This window comes from Lepidochelys olivacea (genome assembly GCF_965140295.1).
Source record: "Lepidochelys olivacea isolate rLepOli2 genome assembly, chromosome: 16".
Lineage (NCBI taxonomy): Eukaryota > Metazoa > Chordata > Testudines > Cheloniidae > Lepidochelys > Lepidochelys olivacea.
The window spans coordinates 24,339,034-24,356,723 of record NC_140426.1 but is presented as its reverse complement, the minus strand read 5'-3'; the positions used below and the strand labels follow the sequence as shown (position 1 = coordinate 24,356,723).

Here is a 17,690-nt window from a genome sequence, read left to right as displayed (position 1 = left end):
CTGTAAGCCATGTCGTCAGTCACTCCTCCCTCCGTCAGGGCAACGGCAGACAATCGTTCCGTGCCTTTTTTCTGTGCAGACGCCATACCACGGCAAGCATGGAGCCTGCTCAGATCACTTTGGCAATTAGGAGCACATTAAACACCACACGCATTATCCAGTAGTATATGCAGCACCAGAACCTGGCAAAGCGAAACCAGGAAAGTAGGCGACATCAGCATGGTGACGAGAGTGATGAGGACATGGACACAGACTTCTCTCAAAGCACGGGCCCTGGCAATGTGGGCATCATGGTGCTAATAGGGCAGGTTCATGCGGTGGAACGCCAATTCTGGGCTCGGGAAACAAGCACAGACTGGTGGGATCGCATAGTGTTGCAGGTCTGGGATGATTCCCAGTGGTTGCGAAACTTTCGCATGCGTAAGGGCACTTCCATGGAACTTTGTGACTTGCTTTCCCCTGCCCTGAGGCGCAAGAATACCAAGATGAGAGCAGCCCTCACAGTTGAGAAGCGGGTGGCAATAGCCCTGTGGAAGCTTGCAACGCCAGACAGCTACCGGTCAGTCGGGAATCAATTTGGAGTGGGCAAATCTACTGCAGGGGCTGCTGTGATGCAAGTAGCCAACGCAATCAAAGATCTGCTGATATCAAGGGCAGTGACCCTGGGAAATGTGCAGGTCATAGTGGATGGCTTTGTTGCAATGGGATTCCCTAACTGTGGTGGGGCCACAGACGGAACCCATATCCCTATCTTGGCACCGGAGCACCAAGCCGGCGAGTACATAAACCGCAAGGGGTACTTTTCAATAGTGCTGCAAGCACTGGTGGATCACAAGGGACGTTTCACCAACATCAACGTGGGATGGCCGGGAAAGGTACTTGATGCTTGCATCTTCAGGAACTCTGGTCTGTTTCAAAAGCTGCAGGAAGGGACTTTATTCCCAGACCAGAAAATAACCATTGGGGATGTTGAAATGCCTATAGTTATCCTTGGAGACCCAGCCTACCCCTTAATGCAGTGGCTCATGAAGCCGTACACAGGCAGCCTGGACAGTAGTCAGGAGCTGTTCAACTACAGGCTGAGCAAGTGCAGAATGGTGGTAGAATGTGCATTTGGACGTTTAAAAGCGCGCTGGCGCAGTTTACTGACTTGCTTAGACCTCAGCAAAACCAATATTCCCACTGTTATTACTGCTTGCTGTGCGCTCCACAATATCTGAGAGAGTAAGGGGGAGACGTTTATGGCGGGGCGGGAGGTTGAGGCAAATCGCCTAGCTGCTGGTTACGCGCAGCCAGACACCAGGGCAGTTAGAAGAGCACAGGAGGGTGCGGCGCGCATCAGAGAAGCTTTAAAAACCAGTTTCATGACTGGCCAGGCTACGGTGTGAAAGTTCTGTTTGTTTCTCCTTGATGAAACCCCCCGCCCCTTGGTTCTCTCTACTTCCCTGTAAGCTAACCACCCTTCCCTCCTCCCTTTGATCACCGCTTGCAGAGGCAATAAAATCACTGTTGCTTCACATTCATGCATTCTTTATTAATTCATCACACAAATAGGGGGATAACTACCAAGGTAGCCCAGGAGGGGTGGTGGAGGAGGGAAGGACAAGACCACACAGCACTTTAAAAGTTTAAAACTTTAAAACTTATTGAATGCCAGCCTTCTGTTACTTGGGCAATCCTCTGGGGTGGAGTGGCTGGGTGGCCGGAGGCCCCCCTACCGCGTTCTTGGGCTTCTGGGTGAGGAGACTATGGAACTTGGGGAGGAAGGCAGTTGGTTACACAGGGGCTATAGTGGAGGTCTGTACTCCTGCTTCCTTTCCTGCAGCTCAACCATATGCTGGAGCATATTAGTTTGATCCTCCAGCTGCCTCAACATTGAATCCTGCCTCCTCTCATCATGCTGCCGCCACCTTTCAGCTTTAGCCCTCTCTTCAGCCCGCCACCTCTCTTCCCGGTCATTTTGTGCTTTCCTGCACTCAGACATTGTCTGCCTCCACGCATTCGTCTCTGCTCTCTCAGTGTGGGAGGACAGCATGAGCTCAGAGAACATTTTATCGCGAGTGCGTTTTTTTCACCTTCTAATCTTAGCTAGCCTCTGGGAAGGAGAAGATCCTGTGATCCTTGAAACACATGCAGCTGGTGGAGAAAAAAAAAGGGACAGTGGTATTTAAAAAGAGACATTTTATAGAACAATGGGTACACTCTTTCACGGTAAACCTTGCTCTTAACATTACATACATAGCACAAGTGCTTTCATTCCAAGGTCACATTTTGCCTTCCCCCTCCCCGTAGCTAACAGCGGGGAACATTTCTGTTCAGCCACGAGCAAACAGCCCAGCAGGAACGGGCACCTCGGAATGGGCACCTCTGAATGTCCCCTTAAGAAAAGCACCCTATTTCAACCAGGTGACCATGAATGATATCACTCTCCTGAGGATAACACAGAGAGATAAAGAACGGATGTTGTTTGAACGCCAGCAAACATACACTGCAATGCTTTGTTCTACAATGATTCCCGAGTACGTGCTACTGGCCGGGAGTGGTAAAGTATCCTACCATGGTGGATGGAATAAGGCTGCCCTCCCCAGAAACCTTTTGCAAAGGCTTTGGGAGTACATCCAGGAGAGCTGCAAATGCCAGGGCAAATTAATCATTAAACATGCTTGCTTTTAAACCATGTATAGTATTTTAAAAAAGGTACACTCACCAGAGGTCCCTTCTCCGCCTGGCGGGTCCGGGAGGCAGCCTTGGGTGGGTTCGGGGGGTACTGGCTCCAGGTCCAGGGTGAGAAACAGTTCCTGGCTGTCGGGAAAACTGGTTTCTCCACTTGCTTGCTGTGAGCTATCTTCCTCGTCCCCATAACCTGCTTCCGTGTTGCCCCCATCTCCACTGAAGGAGTCAAACAACACGGCTGTGGTAGTGGTGGCTGAACCCCCTAAAATGGCATGCAGCTCATCAGAGAAGCGGCATGTTTGGGGCTCTGACCCAGAGTGGCCGTTCGCCTCTCTGGTTTTCTGGTAGGCTTTCCTGAGCTCCTTAAGTTTCACACGGCACTGCTTCGGGTCCCTGTTATGACCTGTGTCCTTCATGCCCTGGGAGATTTTGACAAATGTTTTGGCATTTCGAAAACTGGAACGTAGTTCTGATAGCCCGGATTCCTCTCCCCATACAGCAATCAGATCCCGTACCCCGTTCAGTCTATGCTGGAGCTCTTTTGCGATTCTGGGACTCCATCATGGTCACCTCTGCTGATGAGCTCTGCATGGTCACCTGCAGCTTGCCACGCTGGCCAAACAGGAAACTGAAATTCAAAAGTTCGCAGGCCTTTTCCTGTCTACCTGGCCAGTGCATCTGAGTTGAGAGTGCTGTCCAGAGCAGTCACAATGGAGCACTCTGGGATAGCTCACGGAGCGCAATACAGTCTAATTGTGTCCACAGTACCCCAAATTCGACCCAGCAAGGGCGATTTCAGCGCTAATCCCCTTGTCGGGGGTGGAGTAAGGAAATCTATTTTAAGAGCCCTTTAAGTCGAAAAAAGGGCTTCGTTGTGTGGACGGGTGCAGGGTTAAATCGATTTAATGCTGCTAAATTCGACCTCAACTCCTAGTGCAGACCAGGGCTGTGCAAGTTACAACAAGTGTCCACAGAATCACCCTTAAGAGAAGCCCTCCCCAACCACAGAAGAACAACAATGCTGTGTCTGCACTCTACCAGAAGGGGCCATCAAACTTGGTCAGAGATGCTTCAGAGATTTTGCCAGGTTTGGCTACCTGAAAGGATGGTCACAGCAGAGCCTTTGCTTCTGTCCCGCAAAACCCACTCCATTCCCACCGATTCCTGCATTGTTTCTTGCATTTTTATCCCACTCCTACCCGCAAAAACCTTAGATCTCGCAAGACTCCCCCATGCTACTAAAAAACCCACCCAGTCAGTTAACATATTATATATATAAAAAATGGAATTCAGACACAATTTTTATCACTAAAAGACCACAACAAATCTTAAACCATGTAAAAATACTTTGTTATAACAGACAAATTTTTTTCCATCCCTCGCTTAAATTTAAGTATTAAAACCTTTATTTTATTTTTTAAGAAAAACTTGCTTTACATTGCTAAAATTCTATTTATGACAAACTGATGAGCGATTTAGTGTGTTCCCACAAATTACCGCAGTCTGGATTTGGGTTTTTTTTTGCCCCTGAAACAAAATACATTTTACCTACTGTTATGGCAGAGGATCCTGCAGGACCCGCAGGATCCCACTCTCACTGCAGGAGTGTAGGCCACAGCCCTCTCTACAATAAGTGTCCTTTGCTCCTCACCTCACTCCCTTTAAATTCATCCAAATTTCTTCCAAAAACCACACAAACAAACAAAATCCATACTTCTCTCCTTCACTGACCATGTCACTTCACTCTTTTAATCCTCTTCCCTTCCACTTCAAGGTCCTTGTCCTTCTTTAAAGCTGCACACAATTCTTCCCCTGCTGACATCTTTTCTCTCATCTCCTCCTCCCAAAGGACTCTTGAATTCATCTCATCTCTGGACCTCTTTCTATGCAGCTCCTTATCCCTTTTTCTATGTCTTCCACCATTCCTCACTCTATGCAGACTATAGAAAATTCAGTATACAAACTGAATAGATTTTTTTCCCTCCAGACCATCACCCTTTTTCTACTAATACTATAAAAACACTCCTGTCCCATTTTCATTTAACTGACATTTAGGTCACCACAACCAGCACCACAGCAATTCTCAAATACGGCATTTATATTAAAAAGTTTACTTCACTTTCGTTTGCCTAAGTTAATTACTCTATGAGATAATATGCCAAAGAGGCTCATTCAAAGCTAATTGTCTTCAAGAGGTTAATTTTGTAGTATTTTCTGAGTGGCCAGTCCCTATATCACAATGCTGAATCAGCCAACTCTCCCTGCCTGGGACTCCAGGGAAACTTCCAATGCATCACAGCCAGGTTATTTCCTCTGCTTCTGCCAAGAGGTGAAAGAGTGGAAGGATTTCACAGATTTAAGAAGGAAAATGAAACACCCTAGTGCATTTACTCACTCACAGACAGGAGGAGTGTGTGTCACGCACTATACTGTACTACACACAGGTCCTTCCTTCATTCCAGTACCCAAATACTGGAATGGAGACAGCTCCTCGCCTAGCAGTTGAGGCAATATAACAGAAGCACTCAGGAGATTTTGCTTGACAGATACTACCACCTTCTTCTTAATTTGTGTGATCATGCACCCTAAATCAAAGCTTTATTTCCCACTGGGTCCTATTTCAGATGCCCTTCTCCCCTCAGAAGAATGTTTGTAATTATTCCTGGCAAATCGGAGTCAGGTTGTGTGTAATCAGACCATGGATAGCCAAAGGCTGACTCAGACTCATTTTGCTAATTATCTTTTGGACAATGAATTTACACTCACTCAGAGGACTTTTGCAGTGAACTCTCACCATCAGTCATTCCTTACACTCTTGAAGTACTTTATCATTTGATTAACACAGTAAAATAGGATTGCTTGTGCATAGAACGATCATATCCAAACTCAGAATACTGATTGTGGAGAAAAAAATATTTCATTCTTATTTCTTGAGCAACTGTTATATTTTGAATGTTGAGAAGCATGGTTGCATGATGTCTGAGCGTATAATGTCTTTTCTTTTTCTTTATTATTGTTGTCAACACTGATGTCAGAAACTTTCATACACTACTGTTGTTCTTAAGAACTAAGATTTGCAAAATTAAACAGCTGGACCCAAAAAAAACCCCCCAAATATGCACTTTAAAAACAAACAACTGTTAACAGATCAATGCAAACACCAGATCACATTAACTTGGTTATGCTACTAAGAAACAAGTTAAATTTCAACATTTAGGTCTGGATTCTCATTTTAGCTGCAAACAGATTTTAGGGACAATATAACGGAAGTTACTTTTCCAACAGGAAATCTGAGTAAGCCAAAGAATTTAACCAAATAAATCTCTAACAATGGCATAAAAACCAAATAGCTGAATATTCCTAAGAAGCAAACTAAAACAGGTCACAGTTTTACAAAATATTAGTGGAAATATTAAAAGAAAATATGCTTTAAGTGGAGGTAACTCCACAATAAATACTCCAGAAGCTAGGGTGTTTTTTTTATGTTTTTATTCCATTATATTGACTTTTTCAGCTTCTGTATTCAGTTATACCCAATAACCTTTAAGCAATACGGTGTTCTTGTAACTATCCACCTTTCTACCAATAAAACATTAAAAAAATAAAATGCATCACTTTACCTTTGTGATGAGAATTCGGTACTTTTCCACTAGGTGGTCATTGTTATGACATCCTGCTAGCAGCTGCCACACCTCTCCTCTCAGTGCCTCGGGAACACCACTTCTCACCAACGCTGATAAAGGCTTTGGCCTCACACTCAAATTGAGATGCCTGGGTGAAGGGAGGGCAAGAGAGAAGTTATGCTCCATCACTGTGGCCCAAGTACAAACAGATGATAACACATGTGTAACAACCAAAATGCAATGTGGAATGTGAGAGACAGTGGAGAAAACTTCAAGACAGTCTGTGTGTTGCTGGAGTATCTTTCTAGTCCATAGGAGGCTGTAACATACTGACAATGTGGGAACATTCAGGAGTCATGAAAGAAACAAAATTAATGGGACACATTTTCCAATCTATTTCCATAAACCCTATTAAATCTAGTTTGAAGACAAACATGTCCTGGACCTGATGTAAGAGACTCAACAGCACAATATACCAAAGCAGAAAAGACTTAAAACACAAGTACAAAAATACACCACATTCTGTATGATCTAAACCTTCACCCACAGTTATAAAATTAAAAAAGACTGATAGGCCTTTGTTATCTCAAACTGTGCGAAAATGGCAGACTTGGACATGAGGGGGAAAAGCTTATGGTAGAAATGCATATTGCTCTCTAGTCTTTTTACAGTAATCAGCTGGCCTTCTAGGATCAGAATGGCCACACATCAACTTTCAAGAATCCAAAGAGCAATTCCAACTATAAGCATGTGTTCGAATAATTTCCAGTGTTATCACTACTTGCCTTGTGTAGGTAGTTTACATAGAATTTTCACAGATTCTAAACTGCTCTAGATGCTGGTATAGTTTTTCTGAGCAATAAGCCCCACATTTAATAATTCCCCCTCTTGACAAATAACCACATAGAGTCAAACTATCCATGCATATAATATTTAATATAATATAGAATCATAGAATATCAGGGTTGGAAGGGACCCCAGAAGGTCATCTAGTCCAACCCCCTGCTCAAAGCAGGACCAATTCCCAGTTAAATCATCCCAGCCAGGGCTTTGTCAAGCCTGACCTTAAAAACCTCTAAGGAAGGAGATTCTACCACCTCCCTAGGTAACGCATTCCAGTGTTTCACCACCCTCTTAGTGAAAAAGTTTTTCCTAATATCCAATCTAAACCTCCCCCACTGCAACTTGAGACCATTACTCCTCGTTCGGTCATCTGCTACCATTGAGAACAGTCTAGAGCCATCCTCTTTGGAACCCCCTTTCAGGTAGTTGAAAGCAACTATCAAATCCCCCCTCATTCTTCTCTTCTGCAGGCTAAACAATCCCAGCTCCCTCAGCCTCTCCTCATAACTCATGTGTTCCAGTCCCCTAATCATTTTTGTTGCCCTTCGCTGGACTCTCTCCGATTTATCCACATCCTTCTTGAAGTGTGGGGCCCAAAACTGAACACAGTACTCCAGATGAGGCCTCACCAATGTTGAATAGAGGGGAACGATCACGTCCCTCGATCTGCTCGCTATGCCCCTACTTATACATCCCAAAATGCCATTGGCCTTCTTGGCAACAAGGGCACACTGCTGACTCATATCCAGCTTCTCGTCCACTATCACCCCTAGGTCCTTTTCCACAGAACTGCTGCCTAGCCATTCGGTCCCTAGTCTGTAGCTGTGCATTGGGTTCTTCCGTCCTAAGTGCAGGACCCTGCACTTATCCTTATTGAACCTCATCAGATTTCTTTTGGCCCAATCCTCCAATTTGTCTAGGTCTTTCTGTATCCTATCCCTCCCCTCCAGCGTATCTACAACTCCTCCCAGTTTAGTATCATCCGCAAATTTGCTGAGAGTGCAATCCACACCATCCTCCAGATCATTTATGAAGATATTGAACAAAACCGGCCCCAGGACCGACCCTTGGGGTAGTCCACTTGATACCGGCTGCCAACTAGATATGGAGCCATTGATCACTACCCGTTGAGCCCGACAATCTAGCCAGCTTTCTACCCACCTTGTAGTGCATTCATCCAGCCCATACTTCCTTAACTTGCTGACAAGAGCAAGAGACCGTGGGAGACCGTGTCAAAAGCTTTGCTAAAGTCAAGAAACAATACATCCACTGCTTTCCCTTCATCCACAGAACCAGTAATTTCATCATAAAAGGCGATATGCATATAATATGCATGAATAGTTTGACTCTATGTGGTTATTTGTCAAGAGGGGGAATTATTAAATGTGGGGGTTACTGCTCAGAAGAACTATCCCAGCAGTCTAAAATATATATATAGCTGGCTTCCTTTCCTGCTCTTCTCCAATCTACAGTAGGATGATTCCATTACAATCATCTGGGACTGCAAAAGTTAGTGTGTCAGACATTTAAAACAGCAATTATTCCACAGGACCCTTATACTATAATCTGCTCTCTCACCTTCTACTGAATTTAGCATCTTGCTAGAAAGCTTTTTAAATACCAGTATTTCCCCCATTACACCAGAGATATAACAGAGCTTGATACCAGGGAGCTCTAATCATTTATAATCTATAAAGGAAATAAAATCTGTTCTCAGAACCAAGCTTGGCAGTTAGAACATCTACAACAAATACGAACCCTCTGAAAAAGACTATGAACTGCCTTACCTTAATTTATGACCAGAATTAGTATATATAGTAGGCTTAATAAAACAGTGTCACACAATATAACCTGTGTACTTCATGGGTAACAGGCTACCAGATATTCCCAACTACTGGATTTTGGAGTGGGAAGAGCATGTGACTCATTTGTAACCATACATGGTAAAAAAACCATACACAGTAAAAAAAAAAGTTAAAATACCACTAACAAATAGCTAATTGCTATAAAAAAAATCTGAATATGAGACCATAAAACCATAGCATTTAACCACCTGAACTCTCCCTTTTAGGATTTTCAATCCTCTATTATGCTAAAAGCTCAACGATCATTACCTGCAATATTTTTTTAAGTTAAGAGGGAAACTTTAACACCATACTAAAGTTATTATTGCCAGCATTAGCACAGAAGCACTCCACATCCTTAGAGCTGCCAAAACATTTTCAGTGCAAGTGTCAGGTGTCAGCCTTGGAAGAGTTACAGAACTGAAGTATATGAGAAACATTCTTGCTGAGAGAGGATTTGTAGAGCTAATCTGATCAAACTGCTTGTAAGGGGGGTGGGGGAAGAGAGGACATCATTTTGTTGCAGTCTTTACATTCTTTTTTATATTAATGTGACAATTTCATATGTCCAGCACTCCTATCAAATTAGCATAATGTATTTGTATTAAAAAATTGGAAGTAAAAACCTTATCAAATTTGAAACAATGGTATTAAAGATCAATAGATCCCTATACTAGGCTATGATTAGCTTAATATCAAGAAAATCTTTGCTAAAATTCATTAGTAAATTTCCTACCGCTTAAATGTGGATTTAATCTGATCTCTACTGTACTGTAGCTTTGTTTTCTCCTTCTTGGATGTAGTATTTCATTTGCCCTCAGCTTTCTGGATGTTTCTTGCTCTGCTTTTCAATGGTGTTAGGAAGCACAGGCAGAGAACCAATGCTAAATGGAGACCAAGGGCAAGTTTGAAGTGCTCCATTGGTATTGTGTTTGTGTGATCTCTTTGTGCAATGTTGGCAGTGTTTTCCAAAGATCCCAGTACCAACCTCTTTGAGGGAGGCTCATCTTAGCATGCAAAGCTGGCTAGTTGTTCCCCCTGGAAGGGAGGGTCGGGGTTGCATCAGAATCTCTACTATTTAGAAATTCTGTGCTAGATAAATCAGTACTTCCCAGAAAAGCAGAATGACTCATGTACTCCCCTGATGGACCCAGAGCCTATCTGCCTTTAATGAGGTGGACACATCCTCATAATCCAAGTTAGATCCTGCTGCATTCTTAAGAGCCAAAGGCTAAGGATACTCAGAGGGGTAAGTGGCTCAGCTCTGATCGACCTTGGAGCTGGAAGGAGGTAATCTACCTGGGAAATGATCTCTAGGGAGCCAAAGTGAAGTAAAAGCTGCAGCTTTCTTATTCTTCTTTTGATAGTTATATTTTTTTTATTAGCAAATGGAGAGCAAAGTAATACTAGGGTTTCCAGAACACCTGCAGCTGCACTAACCCCAAGAAACTAACATGTTCACTGAATGATTTTAAAGAACACTCAGACATATAAAAAAGTAGAAGTACAAAAGATATCAGACAAAACCTGAAATCAGGTAAGAAAATAACGGGCATTCTCAGTAACAGAGGATTTAATCCACCCTAATATTTTCTCAATTTCCAGAAACAATGGACACTCTGCGAGAACGAACACACTTAGCTGGAAACCTATCATGTCTGAGAAGACTCAGAAGCACCATTTTCAGAATGCATATTCTTGCTTCTTACCATTTGGACAGAAGATCTCCCCATGTTTCAAGAATTTTTTCAGCACACTCTTTGGAAACATCTCCAGAACCACTCAAAAGAGGCTCGTCATTATCTATAATGAATGAGAAGAGAGGAGAAAATGTAAGAACAGGGGGAATTATCCTACCAGGAGATTAGCATTCAACTCTCTACAAGGTGAATCAGTTCTTGGTGTATCTGTGCAAATTTTAACAAGGATGAATACAACATTTGTAGACTCAATCCTTATCTAATCATTACCAGGCACCTCACAATTCAGTCCAGAACAAGTCATAATGCAAAGTAGGCATTAACCTAATTGCTGCCAGTGCAATCATATTTCAGATGTTATCTTGAAAGAAATTTATGGTATTGCTATCAGTGAAATGCTGCACCTCTAGTGCTGCTAAAACAAGTGTTTTAAAGCGGCAAGTACCTGACAAACAACTGAACTATTGCCAAAGATAGATAATGTAACATCCTCAACTCTTGATCTTTCAAATGAAAGATTAAGAGATCTGTTTCCTTTATGAAATATAATGAGAGGCCATTATAATGTCATTGCATTCATTGCAACCTGAACTGCTTTGCACTTTTCCTTTGAATGCTATTACTTTGATAGCTCCCAAAGCTTGAATTATGTAGCTTTTCGAATGCTATACATTCCATCGCTAAAATGAAAGAGTAGGTAAGCACAAGCACAATAAGAAGTCTTTGGGTAAAACCAATCTCATAGCTGATATATTCAATCACGGATATTTTGAAATGCTCATGACAAGTAATGTAGATAAAAGCTCCGCTGCCATTCAGTATTTCTCTGATACCATAACAGTGGTCTGACAGTGTTGTTCCATTAAATTATTTATACAAAAATACATTCCTTTTGAATGGACCTCAGTTATCTTGGTTCACGTGTGAAAAATCTAGAACAGCATAAGCAGATATCTGAAGTGGTAGATGCTATAATTCAAGCATACTGATTACTTTTCTAACAGTTACTCAGAAAAAGTTCAAAAGTTTGTTCAAAAAATGAAATGGCAACACAGCCTGCTGAAAACACACCAGGTCTCAGAAGGAACAGCATCACCAAAACAGTGAAATAGCTCCTTGTGTGGCATTATGCACTACAGAAGCCTATGCTCACTCTTCATTGCAAACATGCCACTTATAGACATCTCAAACTAAAGTCAACTCCCCATTTCTCACTGCTGCAGCTGTTTACATTTGTTCAAGGAGGGACAAACTCCATCTCAAGTGCTACTGCAGGTCAGATGTTTCTAAGAAGCCGATCAGCGTTTTTAACTTTTTCACAGTGTTTCTAACTCTTCACAGTCTGTCTCCATACAGATTCAAATGAAGCAAGGAGAAGCATTTAGCTGGTTCACAGAAGCGTCCAAGAAAAATGGAGTGGCAGCTGTTTAAAGTTAAGAGTGTCTGATAACTAACGTTCAGAGTGTGAAACAAGATCCCATTCAAAAGGCAATTTGTTCTAAATAACTTTGTTAGTTACCTAGTCTAGCTTCCATTTCCTTCAAAGCATGCAAATAAAACAAACTGTACAGGACCAGCTTCTTACCTTCCTCTTCATCATCCTCTGGAGGGGAAGGAATCATTGAGCTCTGGGATCCAGACTGCGGAAGTCGAATAGAGGGGCTTGCTGTAGTTTTTCTTCTCTCCCTTTCTGATTCACTTTCTAGACACACAACTTCATATAATGTATCTGTGTTGTTCTTCCTTTCCTTTTGTTTTATCTGGATTAGAAAATATAATTGTGAGTGAGGCATTACATAGGAATATGTGCTTCACAAAGTTCTCTCTACATCCTCTCCTTGCGGTAGGGGAGATGGAAAAGAGGAACTATTTTTACCACCATCCACATAGGAAATAGTGAAGAACTGAAATTCCTATTACAGTCCTTTCAGTGCAACTTCCAGGGCAGTGAATACTTGTGGTGTTTGGTGTCTGCCCCTATTTCATGGGAATGCATAGCAAATATAATCCAAAAGACATCACTCAGAGTTGTATAGCTCCTGCAAGTCAGATGTACTCCCCCCCCTTGGGGCAAATGAGTATATTTCAGGTCCAGGACTCATAAGCAGGCTCATTTTTTTCCCACAGGAGTGGACTGAACACACAGGTAGCATGTATTTCCACAGTATATGAAAGGTTTGCTCTGGAGAAGTTCTAGGAGAGGAAGTTTGGTGAATTCTTGACTACCTGACGACCTTTTCATTAAGGGGGAAAATACTATGAATGACAAAAACCTAGAACTATAGCTAACTTCTCACCAGACTAATAGTGCAGTGTATGACAATTTTTTCTGTAATCTTTTAGTGATAAAATTGTTTATTCTTGTTTAGTGTCCCAGCATGGCTACTGACTGTCTATTTGCTGCTTCAAAAGTAAGATGTACATGTATTCTTGTTGAGAACACAGGTAGACAACTTTATGGGTTCCAAGGTCCATTGTGTGGCCTTATTTCCTCTATTAATTTTCAATGCTTCTGTTCTGTTACAGGAAAGTTAAAGCAAAGACTTTCTAAGTAAACACTTCACAAAATTCTAACTTAATTGAAGACTATTAAAGAAGCTTTACTTCCACCCAGTCAAAATCAGAGAGAGAGCGTGCGCTACTTTTACAGAATTCCACTGTAAAAAATTCCCAAAGCTCCATTGCATCATTTTAGTATTTTAAATTAATGGGAATTCTTCCAGACTAAAGATCACTAAGTCAATGAATGTTATCTGGGAAAATAAAATCCCTCTGCTTCCACCATTTCCGAAACAAGAAATATCGGCAAACTAAGATAAGCTAATTCTACATAGTTGTATCTTTTAAAGACTAATCACCTCTCTGTAGAAACAAGTTTCCCTTCCATGCTTATCAGGCATGACTCTCTATAGCGGTTACTTCAATTATGAATTGTGCTAACTCCTCCATTAGTAAACACTGGAAGTTGGATAACCTGTCAGTGCCTGTGAACAAGGCAGAATTAAGTGAGATAAAGGTCACAATGCATGCAGAGTTTGGTAAGACAAAAGATACAAAATTTGCTAAGTAAGATAAGCTTCCTTACATTACCAGGCAGAAAAGCAGCCTGTATTCTAAGATTAGTGAAATATTTATAGCTAACTGCATTAATTGTTCAACATCTCCACAATCCACCTCAAAAAGATCAATCCAAATAGGGAGAGGATAAGACTAATCTCCTACATGAAGGGATTTTTTTTTTCCAGCCTGTATTTTGAAGGAAGATTTCCACTACATCTCTTCATATCAGGCGCTTCTGGAATGAGCTGTTCAGCAATGTAACAGGTTACACATGAAATTAACTTTAAGTATAAAAGATAAATGCAGCAAAGAAGCCTCAGAGAAACCATGCCACTATTTACTATTACTTAAAAAAACCACACCAACAAGTGCAAAAAAGAGAACATTAGGGAGAAAGTTGTTCATTTCAGTTGAGCCTCTTAAAGAGGTGAATCAACATAATTCATGAACAATAAGAGATCAGCGAGCCCCTGCCCTCACTATTCTTGACTCTACTCAGTGCTATTGGACTGTGTGAATTCACCACCGGGATGGTTTGTTTTCTTCTAAAGAGTGGTTTTGTTTCAGGGTGACCATTTCATAAGCAATTTAGGGAATAGCTTTTCCCTTCCACCACATACTAACTCTTAGGTGGTTTTCACCATCCATTTTCAAGCCTTTGATTGTTTCTGGCGTGAGTTATTGCCATATATTATTCAAGCATATGTCTTAGACAGACTTTACCTTTTTCTTTCCAGCAGATGGAGTCAAAAAGCTAAGATGTTAGCCTTTTTGACACTGCTTCCCAATTCCGTTTTTCAACAGGAAAAGCTGGGGTCTTTGGTTTGTTGAAACCTCTGTTCTAACCATGTAACACAGGGGGAAAGGGAGCAGTGCAGTGACACTTCTACAATTCTTAGACATAACAGCATTATTGAAGAAAAATAGCCTTTCTAGGTTAATTGTCAGATTTTTCTGGGACCTGCACATTTAAATCCTGTTTGAAGTTCTGTTTATCTTTGCAAAAAGTAACCTACCTTTTCTATGTTTATACTATGGCATGTCAAGTAAAAGAAAAGCAGGACTTGTATATTAAGTAAATTTTGTAAGATCCCAAATGCCAGGTTTGAAAGTACAGAAGTTAATTACACACAACAACCTGAAGCCCAATCCTGCAGCCCTTATACACAATTCATTCCACTGGCTTCAACAGGACAACACAGTATCAGGGCTTCAGGTCTGGGCCTTTAAACTGCACTGACAGTTCATCCTTGTCCCCTGTATGTTTACATTTAACCTGTAATGCATCCTAACCTACCTCTGAAGTCTAAAAAGAATTTAATTATAGGGTGGTTACAGTCAGTTAAGCTTGCCAAGCCCCAAATTTAACTGTAGATAAAAAGACAGTGTTACCTGTTTTAGTTTTAGGAAGAAGTTTTCAGTGGAACTACGTTTGCTGAAGGGCCAGAACAATCTCTCATTAGGTGAGCAAACTCGGACTTTGGTCTCCAGAAGGAATCGGACAGGTTCCTGAACCTCTGTTATCACCAAATCAACAGCTGTAGTCATGAATAGCACTTTATCTACAGAGAAAAAAAATCAAATCAATATTACAATCACCTGCTGACAAATCTCAGTGGAAATGCTTTCTAACCTGTTTACCTTGTAGTAATGTTATTGTAAAAGCTAATTCTGCAGAAAAGTCTCGTTTAGCTAACCTAACACCCCAAACTGGAGGCTACCAGCACAAAGCTTTCAGTGACTGGCACAGGACAATAAGATGAGCCACTTGCTAGAGAGAGAAGATGCCCTATCAGTCTTTTCATAGCAAAGGATGCCCCTATTACAGAGCATAAAAATCCTGTCAGGTTTTTTGAATCCCCATTGAAAACTAGCAAATATGTTCCTTAAAACAATTACTAATATTTAATTAAGGATTTGATTTGCATGGTGACCTCTACTTTGCAAGTATGGTCCCCACCATTTTTTTTTAAATGCGTCATTTGGATGATGGATAAATCCTACCACATTAAAGAGATTCTGAAACATGTTTTCAAGACCACAACAGCTGTGAGAAATTCTCTCCTTGATAGAGTAGAGCCACCAATGATAGCAAGCAGGACTCTTCACAAAATGGGAAAGAGACTAGGCCAGACAATTTTAGGACCACTGACATTTCTGACCTTCAGGCAATTCACATTCAATTCCCCAATTTGTGCACACAACGTGAAAATCACCTAAAATAATTGGAAATTTTATCCTTCAAGTTCCATCATTAGGCTTAAGAATCAAGAGAGTCACCCCCAAAACTGAAGTGGAGCCCCACAAATCTGCCAGTTTAGTGGATTTTTCTCTGCCACATGTAAAATTTTCTTATAGTGGTTTTCCCCTAATAACCTTTGTGCAACACTTGTTGGATTTACAGCAGGAATTAAGCACATACAAAAGGGAAATCCTGTAGTAAATGATCTGGTACAATTCATAATGAGAGTCTGCAGAAGCTAAAGGGGAGCAGATGGAATGAAGTACTAGACCTCCTCATCCTCTCCTACATCCTGTACCGCCGTTCCTTTCCCTATTAGGATGTCTGATTACCCTTATGGTATGCTAATACTAGAGAATGGACTTGTCTTCTGTTCTATTTAGGTTTACACATCCCATGTGTAACAAATTCAGAGACCACAACACTGTTTTTACTACATTATGTTACTAAGAGAAAAAGTAAAGGATGCCACTCTGATCTCTCTCAGCAAGAGCCCTTTAAATTAATAAAAAGAAATCCAATGCCTGTGAAGTCAGTCACAAATTCCTGCTGATAATAGAGTTAAGTGTGATAAAGTTAATACCTTTAGGAGTTTCTTCATTTACAATTTGGAAATGTGGAGATTTTGGATTCCAACTCCCAGTGATGACATACGATTTCCCATCAGAGCTTTTGCCCATGGACTCCTAGAAACAAATGGAAGACCAAACATTACTATTAACATTAAAATAATTTTAAAAAATTAAGTGAATTGTATGCTCATGAAAGGTGTTAAGAGTCCCAGCCCTAGAGAGACATCTGATGTTTGTCCACAAAACAACTACTCCATGGGCATCAGCAGTGCCAACTCCCCAAGTCCACATTACTCAGTTCTATCCAGGTTTCAGAGTAGCAGCCATGTTAGTCTGTATCCACAAAAAGAAAAGGAGTACTTGTGGCACCTTAGAGACTAACCAATTTATTTGAGCATAAGCTTTCATGAGCTACAGCTCACTTCATCGGATGCATGCCGTGGAAAATACAGTGGGGAGATTTATATACACAGAGAACATGAAACATGATGTTACCATACACACTGTAACAAGAGTGATCAGGTAAGGTGAGCTATTATCAGCAGGAGAGCAAGGGGGGAGAAAACCTTTTGTAGTGATAATCAAGGTGGGCCATTTCCAGCAGTTGACAAGAAAGTCTGAGGAACAGCGGGGGGAATAAACATGGGGAAATAGTTTTACTTTGTGTAATGACCCATCCACTCCCAGTCTTTATTCAAGCTTAAGTTAATTGTATCCAGTTTGCAAATTAATTCCAATTCAGCAGTCTCTCATTGGAGTCTGTTTTTGAAGTTTTTTTGTTGAAGAATTGCCCCTTTTAGGTCTGTAATCGAGTGACCGAAGAGATGGAAGTGTTCTCTGACTGGTTTTTGAATGTTATAATTCTTGACGTCTGATTTGTGTCCATTTATTCTTTTACGTAGAGACTGTCCAGTTTGGCCAAAGTACATGGCAGAGGGGCATTGCTGGCACATGATGGCATATATCACATTGGTAGATGTGCCGGTCAACGAGCCTCTGATAGTGTGGCTGATGTGATTCGGCCCTATGATGGTGTCCCCTGAATAGATATGGGGACACAGTTGGCAACGGGCTTTGTTGCAAGAATAGGTTCCTGAGTTAGGGGTTCTGTTGTGTGGTGTGTGGTTGCTGGT

At 41.5% G+C, this 17,690-nt stretch overlaps 1 protein-coding gene across 2 annotated transcripts in view; it reads right to left on the bottom strand.

The window, feature by feature from the left end:
• Positions 1-17,690, bottom strand: part of RABGAP1 (RAB GTPase activating protein 1) — a 129,947-nt gene that overhangs the window by 72,335 nt on the left and 39,922 nt on the right. For both annotated transcript variants that reach the window (XM_084650296.1, XM_084650297.1), the window contains exons 9-13: positions 16,569-16,671; positions 15,136-15,305; positions 12,269-12,443; positions 10,693-10,786; positions 6,294-6,444 (exon numbers count right to left, since the gene is read on the bottom strand). In XM_084650296.1, coding sequence (XP_084506422.1) covers positions 6,294-6,444; positions 10,693-10,786; positions 12,269-12,443; positions 15,136-15,305; positions 16,569-16,671 — 693 coding nt within the window. The remainder of the gene's footprint in view (positions 1-6,293; positions 6,445-10,692; positions 10,787-12,268; positions 12,444-15,135; positions 15,306-16,568; positions 16,672-17,690) is intronic.